The sequence below is a fragment of the Bombus impatiens genome, unplaced genomic scaffold (assembly GCF_000188095.3).
Source record: "Bombus impatiens unplaced genomic scaffold, BIMP_2.2 scf_0092, whole genome shotgun sequence".
Taxonomy (NCBI): Eukaryota; Metazoa; Arthropoda; class Insecta; order Hymenoptera; family Apidae; genus Bombus; species Bombus impatiens.
In genome coordinates this window covers 353,083-376,885 of record NT_176511.1, presented here as the reverse complement: position 1 = coordinate 376,885, position 23,803 = coordinate 353,083, and the positions used below count along the sequence as shown (strand labels likewise).

General features: G+C 37.1%; 1 protein-coding gene across 2 annotated transcripts in view; it reads right to left on the bottom strand.

Moving 5' to 3' along the window:
• LOC100747155 (mannosyl-oligosaccharide 1,2-alpha-mannosidase IB-like) overlaps window positions 1–23,803 on the bottom strand; it is a 106,195-nt gene that overhangs the window by 17,735 nt on the left and 64,657 nt on the right. Inside the window, exons 2-3 of one of the 2 annotated variants that reach the window (XM_012394577.3) lie at window positions 6,368–6,508; window positions 5,270–5,696 (exon numbers count right to left, since the gene is read on the bottom strand). In XM_012394577.3, the coding sequence (XP_012250000.2) occupies window positions 5,270–5,626 (357 nt within the window). In that variant the 5' untranslated portion in view covers window positions 5,627–5,696; window positions 6,368–6,508. The remainder of the gene's footprint in view (window positions 1–5,269; window positions 5,697–6,367; window positions 6,509–23,803) is intronic. The other variant, XM_024372709.2, reaches the window with a different exon arrangement.

Below are 23,803 nucleotides of genomic sequence, written 5' to 3'. Positions count from 1 at the left end.
CTCCCAATTTCCCAGCTTTCCCTCAAAATCATCGACAATCATTTGAAGCGGTCGCATGTATAATTTAGCCACATTCCATCGATTGAAGCGTATTAAGCATGGAGACTGCCGGTATCTAGCGGTTCCTATGCATGGCTTTCAATTAGAGAGCAGAATTTCAGACAAATCTATCGTCCAGAAGGGATTAATGCGAACAATGATAATCAGCCGATCGAAATAGATTTATAGGAACAGAACCTATGCACAGAGACACGGGAACCGAGCTGCACATACAGACAAGGGAACAAGACAGATAGGGACAACTATGGGGTAAAAGAGGGCAAGGGGTGGGAAGTAGAAAGACGGACGAGCTTTCAAAGGGATAATCGCTCCGGCAATGTTCCAAACGGCCTTGATGTGATTGACTCATTATCGCACGGATCTTGCTCCACGAACGGAATTATCGCGGATATCCAGTTTACTGCTCTTTGCTAAATTAATTACACACGGCAAGTCGTTATACATCCGACTTCTCTAATCTGATCAATTTTGACATCCTCTCTCGTATTCTGTTGCACCTTCACCTTGAAACTCGTTACGTAGTTTTGCCGATTTTTTTCTTATTCAATATTCTAGTATTGTAAACTATTATAATTAGTTTATCAACGATAAATGGATTAAACAGTTGTTAATTAAACAGAAAACAATGGTTATTTTACATGAACTAATTGCAACAAACGTATAATAATTAAAACAACTAGATAATTAATTAACAATCCTCGTCAACGTAAATTCAACTCTCTCTTAACAACGCTAACAACACTATCTCCACAACGCAATCTGCACTCTCTGACTTTTCAACTCATACTGTTGTTAATTCGTTTATTGTGCCCTTGTCTTTTGTCTTAGCCTCACTACGCACATGCTCAGCAACCGCTTGTTTATAATTCACAGCTCAGCAACCGCTTGTTTACAATCCGTATGACACCCCCAGATCCTTCGTCCACGATACTACAATATTTTTACATTTCTTCTTGGTATAGTTTTAAATTGTTTGAATAATTGAATTACTTTCGATAAGACGTATTTTGATTTGAGAATTATGGATAAATTGAACTTTATTCTTTGTAATGTTCATAGCTACAAATGACAGCACGTTATGAGTCGTAATTTATAATACGATCGAATTAACTATTATAAATACATTGAGAAATCGATCTAGAAAATCGAATGCGACAAAAATGAATACGTATGAATAAGTACCTCATTTTTCGAGGATATTCTACGAAATTCTGTACGTCCATTTATTAAATATCTCCTACTTTACGATGCCAATCTTCGTCAACTAAATCTGCGTTTCCAAATTTGATCTTTTACTTCACGATGTTTTTGTACCAATAAACGTGTTAAAATTAGCTGGCTATCCTTGGACGAAAAAATTCGTACAGCAGTAAATTTGTTAAAGAAATTCTATTTAAAAGTATGACGTACTTGCTTGATTGCTACAAGTTATAAAATCACTAACGAATTTCATTAAATCTAACACATATGTGATTAGTATTATTTATAATAAATACGCGACTATAACGTTGAATTTTTTTCAAAGTCACTTGCTTCCTTGATTTACTAAGCTCGATTATTGCGACAAATTTATATAAAAAAATCGCAAAATAAATCTTGAAAAACGACATTTTTACATTTTTCTGCCACTCAATTTATAGAGACGACCAATATGATTTCTGATTATTTCACTTTTTATCTCAAGATGAATTTCTTCTTACCGAGCCGAACTATCAGTCCAAGAAGCTACGTAAAAGTATCCTTCCGTTTCTGCGTTTGTTTTAAATTCAATCAAGGAGAGAACCAAGCTCAATCCGGCAAAAGATTTCGATGATTTCGTGCAGACTTTGAACAAGCATGATGGAAAAATTCGGTGACTTCTACGTCGGCTGCTGCGGTTTCGCTTGAAGTCCCGCGACGACGCGGCAAAAAGGGCGGAAATTAAAGAGAATCGCAAAGGGAAATCGATGAATCCTTTGTCCCGCGGTGTCTAGCCAATACGAGTAGTCTAGCCGCGTAGAAAATGAGAACACGAGGGCGAAACGAGACAGCTGAGAAAATAACACGAAAGATCGACCGAGATAGTGAATTAGTCAAACGTAATTTCACGACCGTTCCAATTTTACGCACTATTTCGATCCACAGAAGTCACCGATTATGCATTTCGAGTTTGCAAAGAACGATCTGAAGACGGAGAGTTCGCGCCTTCCTTCTGATTTTGTCGCGAGAATTTCCATTTTAGAGCTTTCGAATTTTAGACATTCAAATATTCATGGAAATTTATGTCTTGATGAACATAATTGAAGAAATCGGACCTTAGTAGAAATTCGTTTCACCTATTCAATTATTCATGTTTTTGTATTAGTGTTATGTGCATAAGTTTCTGCATCTTTAAACTTTCCATAAATGTATAACAATTAAAGACGAGAATTTTCGATATCTTGAATTTTATAATTTCTATTTCTTTTTCTATAATATAGGATTCAAAAATATATTTCTCGTATTTTAAAACATAAATACAGAAATGCCTGAATTTTTATTTCGAGCGATAAGAATAAATTAATTTGAGCTGAATTTGACATATTTACGCTCGTCGTTATAGTATTGCCCTGAACGTAAGATAATGTAATATAATATAAATATAATGTGTCATATATGTAGATTTTTGTAAAAAGAAATAAATAAATAAAAGTTTACAGAACTATCAAGATACTACAAGTTTCACGATGACGCATACGAAACAAATTCAATTCGAAGTAAAAAACAAAATTTTATTTGAATAAATTTAACTTTGGAATAACTTTACAACGTGCACGATGTTTAAATTCCGATGTTTATTCCGTACTGTGAGAACAGGTATGAATCAATAATTTCATATGAATATTCATAGCTAGTGACTGAGTTTCCAGTGTTAGAAACGTGAGAAGGGACCGAATACTCGAGTTTAGGATGCAAAAGGAGAGAATATTCGGTGTTTAACGTAGCATTAACTGTAAGGATTACTAGTGATATTCATGGGAATTCTGAAAATTCTTCATATTTTCTCGTATCATATGCATCCATAAATCTTTACGCAGTCCAAAGCCAGATACTATTAGGTGTATTGTGCAAATATTTGCATCGCCAAATTTTACTATTTCAAATTTATCAAATTTTATTAAAATTTCATCTGCTCCGATTCATGAGGATTCGGGGCAAAGATTAAAACTCGATCTTCAAAATCTTGAAAATCTTGCAACTCGATACGAAAGGGTCCGAAGTGAGTAAAAGTTTCCTTATCAAATTTTTGTTGGTATTTTCTCTGGTCCGCGATTACGAATGAATTGCACAAAAAAAAGAAAAGTAAAGAATATTCAGTGGTAACTGTTTATAGCAGAAAAAGATGATATAACGACATAATAAAATATCTCCTTGACGCGGAACGATCAAAAGTACAAGACGGTTTGAACCGTTAATTTTATGTCGCTGCTTGAGGAAAGAAGAAAATTTTTAAATTGGAAATTAAAATCGTGCCTATCTTTGGTCAAATGTTTTATATTCAAGGTATAATGAACACTATTTAACAAGAATCAACGAACAAGAATATATAACGAACGAGTGGACTAACTTTAAAGCGATTAGATTCTGATGTTCAAACGACTTTTACGAATCCACCATCGATTTTGAGGGGAAATATGGTTTACATTTATGAATTTTATTTTGTACTTTTATTATGTACCTGCGTACAGATTCACGATATCGTCGAACAATAAAAACAAAATAGAACGACGATTATTTCGATTTTGGTTAACCGCACACCGAACCGTGAAACATAACGAGAATGAACACTCGCATCAAGAAATTGCACGTTGCTGATAAAAATTCTCTTTAATCGTAACGCAAACGCTCATTCGGTGGAAGTAAATTGTTTTAAACGAGCACGTTCGAGAGGCCGATATCTCGTCTATTTCCACCGGAACTCCGATCGCGAAACCACGTGTTCGGAATTATACTGTATCGAACAGTAAAGAACGACGTTTTCTGTTTGAACGACGAATTGCTGGTTTCTCCCCTTAAATGGAGGCGGAAGCATCGCTCGATGTAAAAACCCGGGCCACAGGGAAATTAAGTAATCGTTAAATCACTGCCAGTATCCGAAATGAACGTTTTGAGGCCGAGGCAGGGCTTCAATTACTGCATCACGAAATGACGGATAATTTCAGTTATACCGGGTCCTGGTATCGTTCCAAAAATTACGTGTATTACGAGCAGAAGACGTAGACCGAGATTACTCACCTTTATCCAATTACTCGTACACAGAGATTCAACGAGGAGAAAGTTGCCGCCTCCTTCTGACTTACCTCCTCCCTCTTTTACACTCGTTAACGATACTTGGTGGTATGTAGGGCGCTTTACCACGCTACCTACTTGCGATGTGTCTGATGGTAATGCGACTTGGAGATGGCAATTTCAATGAAAACTTAATTCTGTAATCTCTTACCTCGCTAACTTGGAAAAGCTGATGCCTAATGTGGATGACTCTTCGGTGAGTTTGAGATCGCGTATACGCTGTTCATAAATATTAGCACACTTAAGAGAGCTTAGGTAAACTCGAACAATCCTCGGAAAATTATCAAAATGTTTAAGACTGATCTCGTTTGAAACGTTAATTAAGCTCAAACTCACACTGAAACCCATTCACAAAAAGACCATTAGTTATTCTAACTCCCGGAATCAAATTACTCCTGGCAGGTCACTGAATTTCTTTTCGCAAAAGATCGCTACAAAACCTTTCACCCCATAGCGCTCTATCGTTGATCGAACTCAAACTCACGCTGAAACCTTCGAGAATCTCACGCATCGTTCAGAGGCAACGAACTTCGATACAAGTCTCTCGATTTTTCTTAAAAAAAAATATATATTATACTTCTTACCTGATCGCATTACGTCATTAGTTAAACCCAAGGATTCATTGAACGCCTAAAAAAGCCGCGCTCCTCATTCGTAAGCAACTCTCGAAATAAAAATTACTCCCGACAGACCTCTCGATTTCTCTCGAAAATAAAAATTCCAAAAGACATCTATAAAACCTCCATCGCATCAAAGCACGTAGGCAATTCGAAGGCATAGCAGTAATTATCATCGCGAAACTGTAGATTACTATCTGTTATACGATGCGGAAACAGAGTATGTCAAAAGGAGAGACAGAGAGGGGGAGAGAAACAGAGAGAAACACGGTTAAACCGCTTACCTCTTTGATCTTCTCGCGGCGCTGATTAGTCACGTCATCCAGAGGTGGATTAGGCGGTCTAATGACGTAGGGTCCGGGTACAGAAATCGGCGGGGGTCCAACCGCGGATGGCTCGACCTGTCTATGCTTGAAATCCGGTCGTCGATCCTTATCTTCGGGTTTCGGCTCATCCTGGCCCGGGACCACGTTGCTGTGTACCCAGGCTGGATTTACTTGTTGTTCGTTTCGTTCTTCAGGCGCCACACCACGTTCGATGACGTTCGCCAAGTCGCGACGCGTGACGAACGTGCCGGTCAGAAGGACGATCAGTATCACGGACAGGAGTCCGCTGATCGCCAGCCTCTGCATCAGCCGCATCTCGTCCAGGCACTTGCTGCACTCCCACAAGCCGCCCGGAGTAGCAGATGTTGCGCTCGTATTGGCGGAGCTGCGTGTACAATATTATATCTCGCTAAAAAGTGATCTTTCCTCCCTTATTTCAATTTTTCTTTTTTTTTTCTTTTTTTTTCTTTTTTTTTTCTTTTTTTTTAAGGGGGATATTTTTAAAGCGACTTTCAAACGTTATAAAATTATTGGTTAGAATGTTTTTAAACTACAGCTGGTTGTAATTCTGACAAGATCCCCCTATCAAATATATATCGACAAGATTTGTAGCGCGAACGTTAGAAGATCTTGTCAGTGATCGTGACGAATAATCAGAATATTCGTACGACTCTTTTATACGTATCGAAGTTTGGAAAGTAGGTGACAACAGTTAAAAATATAAAATTGACGAATTATCAAGTACAAAAACCTTAAGCGGACGCTTATAAACGTTGAATTTTCACTTCTCAAATCGACCATTGAACGAAAAAATCTACTTCGTGGAGAAACAAACGTCTTAAAAATGTCATAGTATCGAATGAAAATTGTTCGTGTACGAAACAGAAGCGAATTAATTTGTAACGTTGCGATCGCCCAATTTCTGCGATCAGCCGAAACTTTAACGTAGAAAACGCGACGCTTTCGTCGATATAATCGACGATTGGTTTTCAAATCGAAAACAGGGGTGAATGACGTGAAATCAGGCGAGAGTGCGAACACACCGGAGGCACTTACTTGCGAGCCACCTGTTGTGGGTAATTCGAGCACCCTGACGAATGCTCAATGGTCGTTTTAAGTAGCCTTCAACGACGGCAGCCGCGCGTTTTCAGCTCGCGTCCCGCTGCTTCGATCTCATTGACTCGAAATTCTCGACAGCTGCGAAGAGAAATTTACTGTGTTCAACGAAGAAACATGGACTATCAGAGAAATGGATCATTTTTTTCTATCGATTGCTCGTCGTTTCCTTGAGTTCGACTCGGTTTTATCGCAATTCGTAGTATATCGTCGCGTTAAATGAAAGATTTAAACATAAATCGTAAAACATCGATCTTTGCCGCAAAGTTTATGTTTTATTTTTTGTCTTTTCTGTTATTTACATTTTTATTTATCGTAATAGAATTTTGTTTATTATAGTGGAATTCTATTTATTTTAGTTTTAAAGAGGGTATAGCTTAGTGTGTATGCTTTTCAGAATTTTTAGATTATTGACAAGCATATTGTAACCCAAAAGCTTTGGATTATAATTTCCTGGAACATTTGTAATTGACGAAAGCAGGTGAAATAAGAAACAATGTATAATGATTCACTGTTTCCTTTCTTCGGTAGATTGATAACAGCTTTCTGTATAGTGCTTCATCTCTTGCTCTGTCATTGTGTTTTCCATTTATACCAATTTTGTTACCAAATTAATAATGCCATAAATTCGTGGCCAGTATTCGTTAATAGAAATTCTTTAATTCGAGGAAAATGCAATATTAATCGTTATTTATCCTAAATTCAGCAAATAACTTATATAAAAACACCGATATGAAGAAACATTTGTAATTACGAAATTATTCTAACGTCAACATAAATAAGTCTCCATGGAGGTTTCAAATGCTTAATAAAAAAAGGAACGTTCAATAAAAAAATTCCTAACTTCAGTACAGATCAAAATACGTAAAATCTGCTCCAAAGCGATGTTCTTTTTTGGGAGAAATAAAGTATGCCTCGTTAGGAATTTTAATTTATTTCGACGAAAATCAAACGCGAAACGAAAAGGAGTGTGCTCGAACAGGAATTTAAATAGGGAGAAATACTGAGATATTTAAAGACAATGGCAATTGTTAAGTGACGCGAGAGCGTAATTGCTCAACCATCAATGAAACGCATTTTCGTTTCAATATGCATTGAACGCACTTCGCGTTACGTGCAGTTTCAATGACACCGTGATCTCGATTAGCAACGGCCGATAATCGCATTTTCAAATTAACAAATCAGCCCTCGTTATCAATTAAACTTTTAATTAAGAACAATAGCGCCTACATATCCTTGCTTTCTCTCGGCACGTTTGCCTTTTCGCTGTCATATCCATATGCTGTTTCGTCGTCATACGCGATCAGACTTTAATTGGAAATGCGGCTGAAAGCAACTGGGGATTTTTTATGAAATTATTATATATTTAAATTAATCAAAAACTTTTATAATTATGGAATTAGATATTATCAAATATTAATCAATTTTAATTATACATTGATTTCCTTGCAAATGTAGATACTATGATGTAATTTATTGCTAATGGATTGATAATTTGAGAGACGAACTAATATGTCTTTATTAAGCTTATAAGTTTGAAATTGTTAAATATTCAAACGATATGTACATCCGGAACACGTGTCGAATTGAAAAGGACAGTTGCTAGGAATTTTAGAAGAATCGACAAGTATTACGTTCCTAGTAGTGTTGCGACACTCAACTAACAGTCAGGCACAACTGATCGGTTGGTATCGCGACCCTTGAACGTTATTAGCGTCCGAGGTGGAGGATTATAATAAATGTAAAGAACACCTTATTTATTCCAGTCAATACTCTGAATACTACTGTCATTTAGTTCACTGGGTTCCACTCACTACTCTGAATACAACTATCTTTAGTTCACTGGCTGTCCTGTTAAATATAATGGTCACTGACTGAATACTGTTATATGTTGACTCTTAGAATACTGGTGCAAGAATGTTTCCTAAGGATGTTGCTGTGTAGAGGAAGGTTCGTGGTGGGTGTGTTTCAAGTTTGTTCCTAACTAATCATTGGGTAAAGACGTATGTTTGAGGATGGGCTGGCTGCCTTCATGAAGGTTCGAGAGCGGGTGACCTTACGCTTGGGGAAACCCGCGTGTCCGGTCTTCCTGAGATGTAGCATAAAATGAAGAAGTTTCGTGATTTATGAGTCTTTTCCGTGGGGTTCTAAAGTACCCTGACTGTACAATAGGCCCACTGTTTATGATGGGTCCGCGCTAGGGTAGCGTAGACGGTCGTCCTGCCCGAGGATCGCTTCTGGTTCACATAAAGCGTCGCGGCAATTACCAGGCGGCAAATTAACAGTCAGAGGTTCTAAAAATGTAAATGCAATGAAAATAGCAAATAACGAAGAAGCCTATGAAGCATCGAATAGATAAAAATGAAAGATCATTTAGTTGGTAATTGTTGATATTAAAAGAATTCTTTATTAAACAAGTAATAGAAGATCAAAATATATATCCACAAATAAACTTTGAACAATTCTTTACACTTGGACATCCAGTTTAACAGTCACAGTATTTGCATAGTAATCAATTACAGCCAGCTACGTTAAACTGTATCATTTAGTGGAACTTTCACACGACTACAAAAGTTCGATATTACGAAACCGAAAGGTAGATCCTGATAAAGAAAAAAAAATGCTACACTGAAAAATATTGGTCTGGGCAAATACTTTTTCCAATCACTGTAGAAAACTGCTGCAAGTGGTTCGGATATCCATTTAACAAAAACAAAAACAGAAGCATCTGCTTGTCCAATTCTTTCTTTAGCACTGCAATTGTGTCGTGCATCGAGAAACCATTGAAGAAACGATTGCCTTTCGATCGATCGGAGAATAGAACGAAGAAAAAGATAGAGGTGGACGCAATGTGCGAATCAGAGAGGCACACAGGCAGATTGGAGATTCCAAAGTCTCTGCCAAAACGTGATCACTGCATTTTTTATCGAGCCCGGGGCATCGCGAGAGGTTTCACCGGCCCTCCTCGCATCGAGAGTCCGCGCGCATTTTATCACCCGGTCGCTGCGGGCGTTACACCTGCAGATCCCCGGTTTTCTTTCCTTTTTGCGGCCCGGGACGAACCACGACGCTCTTCGATACTCCGTGTGTCCAGTACCCGGCTCCGCTGGCGATTCTCCCCTTCTACAGAATGCTAAATTTTGGAAATTTGCCTTTTATGAAGTCGATGATACACGACGAATATGTGACAGGATGATTTAAAAAGCCGTGATATTTGTATCATTTTTATTCTGTTTCTTGTGATTTGTTGAACATTCGTTGTCGTGTATAATTTGTTATAACGCGGGAAAAGTAGCTCAATTTTGAGGATTTGTCTCGCAGGGACGCGATGCTATCCATATTGAATACATGACGACGTGATTTAAAAAGCTACGATTACTTGTATGTGGTCTTCCGCAGATTTGTTGATTTATCATTCGTTAAAATATTAGGAAAGTAAATAATTAGAGCAGATAATTAGGACGCGGTTGTGTACAATATGCGATAGTGTGATTTAGAAAAACTTTAATATTTGTATTATCATTTTCTTTGGTTCTTTGAATACTTCCAACCTTATTGTTTCGGAGATTTACCGATTTATTATTTATCGAGATACGGGCATTATCATCCTTGCAATATATTAGAATTAATTATTTAATCATTGCAGTGGATTAATGGTTTTATGGGTCTGCAGCTAAACCGGCAACGCGCGGCTTGTCCAGACACCAGAGTCTTTAAGGATTATGGAATTATTTATGAATAACTTGCGCTGAAGCAAATCGTTCGTTCAGTCGCTTACCATAAGGAATTCGCGAATAGATGAACGCGTAGTAAATCCGACACTGGACTTAGTTAATAAAATATAAGTACATTCTAGAACATTAGAATGGAACCAGTTTGCTATCGTAAAAAATGTTCACCTATCAAAAGGATCAGATTTTGAAACGTTCGCGAAGCAATTTATGTAACAAAAATGATTAAACGTTAGAGAATTCCTTTCAAGATGGATCAACGACGTTCCTCGTTTTATTCAGATCCACAATTACACGTTAATCGCGGTGATACCTCGATTAAAGCAACAGACAGCAGCTGGGAATCTTCGTTCCCCTTCGTTTCCCTGCAGGCGGTATGAAATGCACGGCGAACGAACGAAAACAGAAGCAAAATCGCGGGAAACGTAAATTGCATCTGCCCTTTGATATCTTATCGCGAGGCTACGCCAGCGGAACCCGTAATAATTAGTAATTGCCGCCTGGGGTTAATCGCCTAGTATTTCGTTTCTAGCAGCGGATTTCGTGCCACTCAACTATGCATAGAATCTAGTCGCCGCCTTCGTTAATTCTTAGATTTGCATTCGCGGATTTATACTCCTTAAAATGTTTTCGACACTTTGGACCAATTATTATTGGGATCAGAATAATTGGAACATATCGAAATCTTTGCTGTAATATCCGGCTGTAAATGTTTCAAAAGCTTATTAGTTATTTCACGATTTCAATGTGTAGATTCGAAAGACTAATAGTTTAAATAACATGAAAATCATTTTCTCTCTGTGCTTCACATTTTCGATATGTAAATATTTTACAATTGTTGAATGATTTATAAGAATGAACGCGATCATAACCGTGCATGGAAATCTCGCATGATTTGTTAAAAGATTACTTTTATTATTAGGTAAAACTAAATCCAAAAACGGGGATTCTTTTAATAACGAAACTCGCACATAGTTTCTTACTGGTAAATAATTATTCGATGGTAATGAAATATTTACATATCAATCTGAAGCGCAGAAAGCGATTTCTATTTTGTTTAAACGTTCGCTGTTTGAAATCCAAGCAACAACATCTGACAACAATTTAAATTTCTAAATTCCTAGAATATCTTCCTCTCCATAACGCATACACTATTAAAACTTGTCAATTAAACGTTCTACGTTTATGGAATTCTAATCGAAGACGTATTCCCATAGACAGCGTAAACGCTTAGAACGTATCAGTTTGCACGTGCCATCCTCTCGGAAATCTCTACGTTTAATTATTCAGAGACCTAATTAGCCTCGATAAGTCGACTACTGTCGATAGCACGAAATATCGTAGCTGCGAGTCCACGGGTATTGAATTCTGGGACACCAGGTCGGTGAATTGAATTCGAAGTGATGGTTACCACGATGGGTTGCTGGAATCGGATCGGAGGTTAATACGCTTTCATAGCATGCGTCAGGTTGTGGAAGGTTTTCGAGGGGGTCGAGATGGATATTTAAGTTGCTGTAAGTAAGGATCAGTGTTTTAGTTAAATAGTTCCATCGTTTCGCATTCTATTCTGTTCTATTCGGTTGTATTTGTAATACATTAATTTTAATGTCGATCGTTTAATCTATATGCTTAATTCTTCTTTGTAGTAATTATTTATGTTTTATACTGTACTTGGCATAAACATTGAAATCAAACGTAGTCAAATTTTATTTCTAGCGTTACTCTACGTTGAAAAAATTTTGTTCGAAATAACCCTCGTAAAGTGGAAGTGGAGAATTACGAAGAAATGTCAAATACGAAAATATAAAATTACAAATTGCAAAATATATCAATTTAGAATTTTTTATAGAACGAGACATTTTTGTTAAATCGTCTAACTTTTTATTTATTTTGAGATCTGTTAAATATCATTTCTTTATTCATGGATCTCTATCGCATTTCTATTGGAAATAAAATATATCACGCTTATCTGTGCAAGAATTCAAATCCACCTGTTTAGAATGAACTTGTCTTTATTAGTCTAAAATATCATGATTATAGAAATTCTTAATTAAGCGCTGAAAGGTTAACTTCTTGTAAAATCTGGCAAATCCGAAGTCAATGTACTGAATCTGCAGTTCATATATATTACGCTTCAACGATGAAGACAATAAATCAATCGATCGAGAATTTTCCAATTAAGTCGCATTAGAAGCAAAATTATGTGAAGACAAAAGAGAGGAGAACGGACGTTGCTGTTGGCGAAGAAAGCGAAGAATCGGAGAAAGTAGCGGAGGCTGCAAAGCAAACGCGGTAACAACGGTAGAAAATTATGAAACGCGTGTAAACAGGGCTGCCAAGGATTCGAAACGAGTGCACGAGTAAAGATAAAAGAAGAAACGAAACTGGGGAAAGCTCGGAAAGAAGTCGGAAGAAATTGCGGAAGAAAACGGAAGCTCGTGCGAAGCAACAAAAGGGATAGACCAGGGGAAACAAATGAAACCCGGAGAGTACCTGGATAAAAAAGTATGCGAGCGAAGAACGACGAAAGACAAAGGACGAGGTATTAACGAAAAAGAAAAAGGGAGAAAAGAAGGAAGAAAAAGAAAAGGAAGAGAGTAACAGAGGGACAGAAGAGTCGGATAAAAAGATAGGAAATGGAAAGAAAAAAGGTAAGAATGAAGAGAGTCGGTGAAAAAAGAAAAAAGAAGAAAAAACAAAAAGAGAATGTTGTATGAAGGAAATAAGTGCGAAAGAAGAGGAGACAGGAGAGGGAAAGAAGATAAATCGTCGAAGGTACACTCGGTAGCCAATAAATCGTGCACCGGGGCCCCGAGGTTACCAAGATTGCTACGTGTCACATTCTTGCGGAAAATTGGACCGGTGGAAGTACTTTAAAGCCAGGCAAATTCGCGTCGCGAATGGACACGTACGTGGACGTGCTCGACCACCCAACAATCCCGAAAAAATTTCCAGGGAAATGCCATTTCCCTGGTGTTCCTCTTCATTTTTAAATCCTCCATCACTAGCGTTCGTGCACCGATTCCTGTTACTTGTAATTACTTCTCGTTTATTCTTGCTTTTCCATCTTTTTGTTCTTTTCTTTTCTTTTTATTTTAGACAACATCACGAGCAAGTAAGAATTTTTATCGCAAATTCGAGATGATCGAAAATAGGAAAATATATTAATCGAAATAGTCTAGATTCGAATCTTACTTGTTTATTACTGCAATCTGTGATCTACTCTAAAATATTGTTACGGCGATGATTGGATCTACGAAGAGCGATTTTGGTTTATAATCGCGCTATTTGGGGTACTTCTACTCTGTAGAAATTCTGTAGAGTTACAGTAAAAATTGCATATTAATTATATTATATCGCCGTACTTCTATTCTGTTCCAAAAAATATACTTCGATTTAGCTATATTTACGTTGCATTAAAATTTTAATTAATATATTCTCTACCCCGTGGTAATGCGATATTCGAACACAAATCTGAAACAGAATCTATAACTACCAATTTGTAAATCGCGTAAATCTTGCAAAAGGGAAATGTAATTTCGGTCAATATGACGTAAAAATATTATCAAACTCGACTTGCTGGACACGCTAAATGAGTGAAAATTCATGGCGAGTAACGGGATTGAATGTTTCACCCACGGGATTACCGAGAACGAATTGCGAGAACGAGTCAATGCCCTTTTCTACGCTTCTTCCTGGGAAATGCAGTTAACTTAACGAGCTTGCATCAACACGATCAGAGGAGGAAAGAACCGTGTTCTCTTCGATCGGTATCGAAGAACGAAAAGTAATAAGAATAAGTCGCTTAAAATCGCAAATTGCAGGAGTTTAAACGCTTTTACGTAGAATAAGAAACTGCGCGTAATAAGGAACACCTTTTTCGTCCCTTTCGTTCTCATCTTCTCTCCTTTTTATGCTTCGTGATCATTATTCAGATAAAATCAAAGGAACGTCGTGTGAAATGAAGTGTTAATAGCAGAGAATTAGCATCGAAATATCAGATGAAAAAGGGTCAAGGCATACAATTACATGCTAAAAATAATTTCTTAATTGTTGAATATATAATGCTACCAATAAGAATATTAATTCGACAAGAGGACAGACAACACGTTTATCAGATAGTATTATGCTAGAATTTATACTTTCGTTGAAACGGAGATTTCCACAGCCGATGAGAAACAATCAGCTGCCTTCTTACACGGAGGATAATTACTTTCAGGTAATTGCCTCGCGAGAACGAGAATAAACTTTCTCGAGTTATTTTTGAAGTGCGCTGCGATTAGAAAGCAATTAATCACGCAACGAACACTCTAACCGTACTGCAGTAGCAATGCAAGCTCGAAGACGTTATCAATTATTTATATCCTCCTCCTTCCTATAGAGTAATCCATCTTTACTTTCAAAGTTGCTACTAACTTTACCGTGTTATTGAATGTAACGAAATACAATTCTCACTATTACGAGAATAAGCTTTTAAACTCTTCTCTAAGTCATTTCAGAGGTGTAATTAATAATCGATTAATATTCCCAATTGACAAGTGTAAATTTATGTACCTGTTACTTATAAATTCGGAAAAGTCAACAAATTTAGTTATCGACAAAAAGCCAAAGTTCCAATTTACAGAATCGTTTTATCAAACTGTGTTACAAACGTTATATAAACTTTATTATTTGAATGCTATTTTGATACATTTATCTACACCTTTATTATCGATATAGATACATACGAAACTGTCTTACAATCTTATATAGCTACCTTTCTAAAAACGAAAACAAAGAATTCCACTAATCTTCTTTCTTCCACCTCAATTCCTATTTTAACTCTCAACCTGTTCCCACGCGCAGACACCGAGCGTTCGAACTCTCCTAATCATCAAAGCGAAATCGGAATTCGGAGCAACCAGCTCCAAACCCTTGCAAACCTTGGCAACAGACCATAATCCACTTTGGTAGCGTTTCGAACCGCCCTCCAACGAACTCGTTCGATTCGCGTGTTCCTAGAAACTCTCACGCTCTCGCAACCATCCGTCCAACGTCCCGTCACCGCCTCGGCGACCCTTAATTAGATTCACCGAGAACGTCGGATAAGATCTCATTAAAATTCCATCGCGGCATCTGTAGCAGCGCAATGTTCGAAGGTCCGCGTTCGTTCGTTCACTGGCTGACGCATGATAATGCGGTTTCTCCGGAGGGCAGCGGAATGCAACACGCGAACGAAGCCTCTGCAAGGACAGTTCCGTCATTGAAGAAAGCATAGAGGAGCTTGCCGAAGAAAGAGAAAGGGAAAGAGGCGAAGAAGAAGGAGACGCACGAATGAAAGAGAGAGACGATGAACACCGGATACACACGCTGCCTTATCCGTAATGAAACTGTTGCTCTTCGTGGCAGGTAATTACCGTAATCTCGTTCCGGGGAATTGTAGCAGAATTTTTACCGAACTCGTTGCGACGTGCACGCGTTTGTTCCTGATTAAAGCCCTGTACACGCTTGCTCAACTTGTACTCGCGATGTTATCCGCCAGAGTTACACGGTTTGGTTAAGTGGAGGCTGAGGAGTGTCGCGTTTTGCTGGGAGTCGATGTTTAGGATTCGGAAGGCTGAGAATGATTCTACGAGTATATAAATGAGGATTAATTGTAACGGAGAGAATGGCAGTATCGTTTGGTAGCGGTCACACAGTTAACGTAAAATCTCTTTAAACTCTGTACTCGTTATAACATACGTGACATTTATGTGTTTCATTTTAAATGTAAAAATATGTGATAGTACTGCGACGAAATGTAGATGCTTAAAAGGAAACAAAAAAACCGAATAAATTTATAAAAATTATATTTCTACCAAATGCAGGTACTCCGTTGTAATTTACATTAATTTGAATTAGATACGATAATAAAAAATTTGAAATAAATATCTACGTACGAGTAAATAATGAAAAGAATGTATCAGTACATAATACTTTCAAAATTTCGAAAAGTATCGATTCGTTATAGAAACGAAAGTTGGCGATTACAACAGAAGAGATTTCGTTGAAATTTCAAAGCGTACGTACAGGGGTTTCGCAGACAGTGTATTGCGAAATGAAAGAAGTATTGGAATGGCGAAGCACGTTCACGCACTTCGTGACGTTAAAGATCCTTTGATATACCGTAGCCTTGTTGTTAATCGGCTTTCGCTTTGATGTTGCTCGATGAAGTTGCAACTTTTCACCAAAACTGTCGTCGCGAAGTTGCGAACTAGCGAGTTGCTATCCTGAGCTACGTAACGAACATATACAGGGCTTAATAATAGCTGGAGTATGTTCCACGTTACTCTTCAGATGAACTTTTAAATTCCATGTTTTGCGAAAGATCGCTTTAACGCTCTTAATGTTACATTTTACACGATTGCAACATTACACAATTTTGCAATTTTTTATTGCCAACTAAGCTACGTAATTTTATAGTCTCGAGGTAAAATAAATTATAGAAAGAAGTTTTTTCTTCGTTCATAAATTCCGCTTTTAAACCGATTCAACGAACGTCTAATCACGAAGCAGCGAAAAAGTTGGCGAAACTCTTGTTCAGGGAAGGTATGCAAGAATACTAATGATGGACTAAGAAGATCGACCCAGTTTTTCACTAAAAATATTAAGTAACTCGCTAAATCTGTTCTATAGCGCGTTTCACGTGGCTTTTTCGAGAACTGCTCCTTGACTTTCGTTTGTAAAAATTTGAAATATTTAAATATAAAACATTTATTTAATTACTTAAAATAATCATTTCCTTCCTTTACGCGCTTCCTATATTCCAACTTATAAATATTCCCCATAAACGACAACAAATAGTATTTTTAAAAAAAACTCGAATCTACATCGCTGGTCACAAGTACTATCATCGATCATTTCTATATTTAATACAAATTAAGTATATTAATACAAATGAAATATTTATTATACATCGTGAATCTACTCTACCATTTCCATCATACGCGTATTGTACAATGGAAAATAGTAACTGTACTAAAATTTGATAGAATTTTTCGACAAATGTAACCAGTAGACATCTTAATAAATACTCACGGTCAATAGTGTGCATTTTAACGTACCGAGTCTATATCTGATTCAACGAAAGAACCAAATGGAGAAGAGATGCACGAAAACATGATGTACCATTAGCAACACATTTTTTTCTGCATGAAGCCACCCGGTCGAGGCGAGAGGGGGCGAGACATGCCTCGCGGAGACGGGAACTTTCCACCGGTGTAACAGTGACGGGCTTTTTGATCTTATTACTCCCGAAGAAGGAGCGGGCCGATCTCGCAAAAGGTCGTATCTGCCGGCGCATCGAGCTGGATGCGGCGCTTGCAGCTTCTCCGCGGCAAATTACGAGTCAACGGAAAAAGAAGAAAAGAAGGGGAAAGAAATAAGGAAAATGAAGAAAGGGCCATAAGAAGAAAGGGGATAAGAATCAACGAGGAAATAACAAAGGGTTAAGGCGTCGACGAGGGTGGCAGTATTAAAGAAAAGTGTCTGAGAGGAGCAAAAGTGTTTAAATGTATTTTATTATCGGGAAGAAGTAGAAATGGAAAAAATTGCGGGTTGTTCGAGCGGAAAATGGCGAGTTGTAAAGATGGCGAAGAAATGGCGCTGGATTGGAAAAGAGAGACGAAGATGAATAGGAAACGAGTTAGGAACTTAGTAGTGGTAATTAAACGCGCAGGATTTGGCAAGACGGAGATCAAGTAGGAAAAGGTTTGCTGTTGTGGAATTATCGAAGATGAGCGACATGTTGCAATTCGTTGGAATATTTTACGTATGAGCTGTTAAAATGTAGTTCTACGGTGCCTTTTAAATTATGGAGGACAAAATGGAATTTTGGTGTTGAAATATTTTCAAAGTACGATGGCGTTAAAACGTGACGTCCTTTTATAGTATCGTACTTTTAGAATTATGAAAGTTGAGGGATGAAATGCAATTTTACTACATTTCGTTGAAATATTCTGCAAGTACGAGCTGTTTAATGAGGTCTTTGTGTAACAAAGGGCAAACAATAGCTATTGAGATCGTGTTAAACATTTAAATACTACGGACTACTAAAACGAGACTTGTCTACGATTCTTGTTTCAAATTTGGATTAAAAACGAAAGTGTAGAAGAACGTTCTAAAAGGATGTTCAAAACCGCTGAGGTCAGAAATGAGGTGAGAATCTGACTATGTAGAGAATGAATTGTATGTTGGAATAAGTTCTACGAATGTTTCTTTGACCGTAGAATAATACGCTAATTGTTTAGTCTTCTTTCCTTTATACTTTAACGTCGATAAAATATATCGAATAAAGACATAGAGGCGTGTAGAAACTTCGTGCAACGAAATAAAAGTACTTTCGTAGCTGAAAACAAACTGCTGAAGAGAATCCCAACGTCACAAAGAAACAGAAAAGGAGTAAAAGACGTCGTAAAATCGTCGGAAAAGCAACGAAGAGATAATAACGGTCAAATGAAACGTAGCTCTTCTACGAAAATAAGTGACGGCTTAAACGAGTAGTATCTTCTATAAAACATTCATAAAGAAAGGCATGATAAAGGACGAGGTAAAAAACCAGCAAGCACTATCTCTTCTAAAACAGATCTATTCAACATTGAAGCAGAAAGAAAGTGTATCATAAATTGAGAGAACATTGACAGATATAAGTTTGTAGACTTTTAGCGAGACTCGTATACGTCTTACAAGACGTTCAAGAACAGAGTGAAGATCGAGAGAGGAGGAAAATAGGGATAAAAGACGAAAATATAAAAATTATGCAATGCGGAATATTCCGTTTTATTGTAAATCTTTTCTTTCTTCAATAACTATGCTTTCATTTTTGTAGATGTCATCTTACGTTTCTTTAGCTTGTTTATATCTTTTCATCTTTTTTATTTATTTAGTTTCTTTATTTGATTTCTTTAATATTTACGTCCATAATGTGCATTTTTATCAACACAATTCAAAGAATGAAAGCTAGGTAGACATTCGTTTTTCCTACCATATATTATAACGTACGAGTACTTTGAATAAATGCTGTGCATTTTTGCTCCCTGAAATTTTCCGCAAATCCATAAAAATCCTCAGTCTGCTGTATCATAATAAAACAACGGAACATGTTACAACAAATATATTACATAACAAAATACCATCAAAACTTATCGCTATTCCTTTACTTTATGCTATTCCACAAAACCATAAAACGTCACAATGAAAGAAGCGACTAAACGAGAATAAGCAATATGCAGGGAGAAAGAGGAACAATTCTATCTAAATCAATCTAAACTTACAAAAGCATCCATATGGCGAACAAATAATCAAGAAGAAGCGCGAAGACGCGTCATAGATAACCGGATAATTTCGAAGCAGATGAAGAAATTGGTAATTATCGATGGAAAATGAGCGATCCATCGAATTTGGATGTTTGAAAGGCGGCTAAGGCCGGTAACGAAGAGGATGAAGAAGAAAGGGGAGGATGAGGGGGTGTGAGAGGACCAGAAAGTTTACGAGAAGACCGGAGCATGAACACGTCAAGGTGAAGCCTGAGGCGTCTTCGACGGTTATCATCCACCTGGAACGCGGCTGTGTTCGCGTAATACGTGTGCATGATGTGAACAGAGCGCTCGAGAGATGGATAAGGAGAGGAGTAAAGGGGAGGAAGAGAGATCGAGAGAGAGGATGGACACAACGTGCCTCGATCTAAATACCAGGCATTAAAGCCAACTATAACGCTCTTTGAATCTCGATTATCAACGATTCCACCTTCGAGATATATTGCCTCGATAGAGATCGAGCCTTGTGCAACGTCCCTCGGTGGAATCGCCAGCGTTTTACGTGTCGTGTGACGTCGAGCAGGTGGAAAACCAGTTTTTCTTTTTCATTTGTTAAATACATAGAAGTAGTGTTCTGAATTGGGTTGCTGAGCGTTAATTTGTCTGGCTGAAAATCTTAATGATGTACAGTGACTGTGGAATATAAAAAGTAATTGAAACAGCTTTGTATTTGTTACAATATTTATGTAGTAATTAATTAGGTCTAAGTATATTAAATTTTATATCAGTCGGTAGTAATCTCATGTAACTACGAAGATTTGATACTATGAAGATGAAATGTGTTGATAAGTTGTGTCACTTTATATTGTTTTTATGATACAATTTAATTTTGAACGTGACAAGACATCTTTTCAGAAAGTACTTTCTAACGATGACCAGCACGTTGGATAATAATCAAAACAATCTTTCTAAGAACAATGTGAAGAGGAAGGTTGTCAGAGTTCATCGGAGAAGTTTGCGCAAGAGCGTGGACCGATGTCGGGTGACGGAAATGGAAACAACGAGGTACATCGTTTGGTTGTCTAGCGTATTGTGGCGTGTCGTGTCGTCGGCGAAGATACAGCAAGTTGTAGCCAAACTTCACGGTTTGTCGGCGTACAGTTGGATACGAATGAGGCACGCGAAGCCACGTCCAACTGGTTTAACAAGTCATTACACAATTTGTCAGGGCAAGTTTCGCGTCTGGTGCAATGAAATTTTCGAATCCGTTCGAGCTTCGTCAACCTGTTCAGATGAAATTTCGTTTCTCTTCAGGCAAAATGGCAAATCAAATGTTAACATGTTAACGGACCGATTTCTTAAGGATCATTATTGAAATTACGTAAATTTACTTTATTAATTTCTTAATAAAAGAATTAACTTTAGAGAATTAACTTTACGTAAGCCAATCGATTGTTTTATATTTTATAGGCAAAGTAAATAGCAAGGTTTCGTTATTCTGAATTGTTTCAAAATCATCTTCGGATCTCATTTCTCTGAATGTTTATCTTTATTCGAACAAAGTTCAAATATTTGACTTATTAACGAATGAGCATATCATTGATTAGAAATATCGCGAAATGCGTCAGAATTTATTGAAATTTTTAAAAGTTTGAAACAGTAAAAGATCTTAGCTTCCAATATAAATCGGTTTTAGGCTTTTAAAATCTGAAAAAGTTCTGACATACCTGTCGATATTTCTAACACGTTATTAAAAAATCAATAAAAATAAAATTTGGGAGGAGAGAATTTCGAAAGTGAAATTTTGATCTTTTTTCCTTTACCTACTAACAGGCAGTATAGGATTTAGAAGGTTACAAAATGTGATCGAAATTTACTAGGAGAAAGCTTGGAGAGAATTTGAAAACTTATTTCGTAAAATTGGAGCCCGAGATTTTGTTGAACGATAAGGTGAATTTGATAACTGTATTATCTGGACGAGGTAAAAATACACTTGGTCGAACAGATGGTGGACCACATTTTATTGAATCCAATTTTCTTTGCCGTTTCTCTAATAAGGGGATCGGTCTCGAACAAATTGCAGCGTTTAGTTTACTGGTAAACCTGTTGTGCCGAATCAGCTCTTCTGTTTCTTGCTCTGCCTAGAAAAATCTACAACTATAGAAACTTATTTTAATTCGATATTTATACGAATTAAAATGTATTTTATCTATTATATTATTGTATTTATACTACTTATATGAATAATGTATTGTAAAGTTATTTCCGCAGATCTAAGTTGAAAATTCTTTATTATTAGAATTTGACTTACTAATTAAAATCTACGTTTTTCAGTTTTTTTCGATCCAATTGTATTTTTACGAGTTAAACAAAACATGAAAAAATTCTCAGTGATACGCATGATTCGTATTCTTGCAAGCATTGCAAGGTCTTTTTGTTTGTTAAAACGAGAGCCAGACTGAAAAAACCGAAAATTGCATTAATGATAAGATAAGAATTAATAAGATTAATACAGATTGTAAGACTCTGTAATACTTTTACGCTAATCTACACCGAATATAATGCATCACTCGATTATTTTAACCGACGATCTCGAAATTGTTAATCTTTTTCATGAAAATTCCCATATTCCATAAATATGTTTATTTCGGTAGCAGTAATTCTAAACTTTTGTCCACAACTGTACGTTCGTTCGTGCTTGCAAGCACGATGAAGGACTTGCTCGAAGACAATGCGGGTTACGTGTTAATCCCAGGATACCGCGTGTTTATCATGTCTAGTCCGAGTATCTCGGTGTCGTGGTTGGCTCTTTCAGGCGAGAACCACGAAACAACGACGTCACCAACACCCAGGATCGCTAACTTACGTCGTACGATTAAGTCAAGGACTTCTCCCTTTGGTCCGATAGTAGTAGAAACAGCGACTCGTCGTCGAGCAAGGAGTGCGAATCGATACCTGTGGTTACATGGTGAGGCAGTAGAGCGAGACCGTATTTGGTCAGACGCGTATAAGATCATGGCACGTATACTCATACGACTGAGATTTCTTCGAAATTTTCGAAATATTTTATTTTATGATATTCTCTTCGTTGTATAGAATGTTCTATAAACTTCTTCGTACGATATATAATTACCAATTGGTATCGTTGGATTATAAAGTTGTAATAGTTTGGGTATTAGATCAAGATATTTAATTTTAAGGCGTTCTATTTTACCCTGTATTGTGTATCATCGTAATGCATATTGTATCATGTGAAGCACACAACACAAATTGCAATACTCTAAAATATAGCAATTTAATTTGAACTCTTGCAGATCATCTACAGCTCAATTATATTAATCGAAAGTTAAAATCATCTTATGGAAAATGCTGAAACACATTCAATTTTTATTATAAAATTTTCTTATTATTAAGTTTTCCACTTAGGGCAACCTGTTTGTCAAATCATATTACATAAATCTACCAATGTATAAGCAGTAACGTTGCATTACCGGGAAGCACGATTCATTAATGATTAATAAATAGAACAGGAAGACCTCGCCAATTCCCTTCCCATCGATCTTAATTTCGCGCGTACAAGTCTCACCAATTGGGATTATCCCGGTACAAGCAACAATTCCTTTTATTTGCATCGTCGGGGGAACGACGGCAAATTAAATTACGCGGAAGGAACAACCTCTTCCATCGAAAGCTTCTCTTTTTCCCATCTACGGTCAGACGATGTCTAGTGCATTCAATTTCTGCCCTGAACAAATTAGAACGACAAGACGTCCGAATTCTCGAACACGTAACGAACACCAGCCGTTCCATAGAAACTGTATTCTCCTCGCGTCTAAAAACTTTCTTCGCTGTCCTTAACTCTACAGCTCGTTAAACATCTAAAAGTATCACCTTTCGTTTTTGTTTACAGCTGTGTGCAGAAGTTTATGGCGATGTCTAAAAAACTTTTTACCAATATTACATAACTATATAATAATGTTTATTTATCGTACTTCGTTTACTTCGTAATATCGTTAATTTTTTTAAATCTCGTTTTTTAAAAATTCATTTTCTCTACTGTTTTCAAACGTTTCTTCTTTCTGCTTGTTCATAAAACACATCTATTGCATTTACCTTTCGACAACTAACGACCTAATACGTCTCAAGAGTCTAAAAGATTCTCCCGGTAAATACCTTTTTTATCCACTGGAATTTCCATTTCTCAGCATTCAAAGATTCACCCTATTCCCTGTTAAAATCACACGGTCTCGTGATCTCGAATACTGGACTCAGCGAAGCGTGAGACGCGCAGTAAGAGACCCTCGATTTAATCGTTCTATCCATCGATTCTCTTCTCGTTCGAAGAGGTCAGGCTATCGTCTGACAAAGCGTCG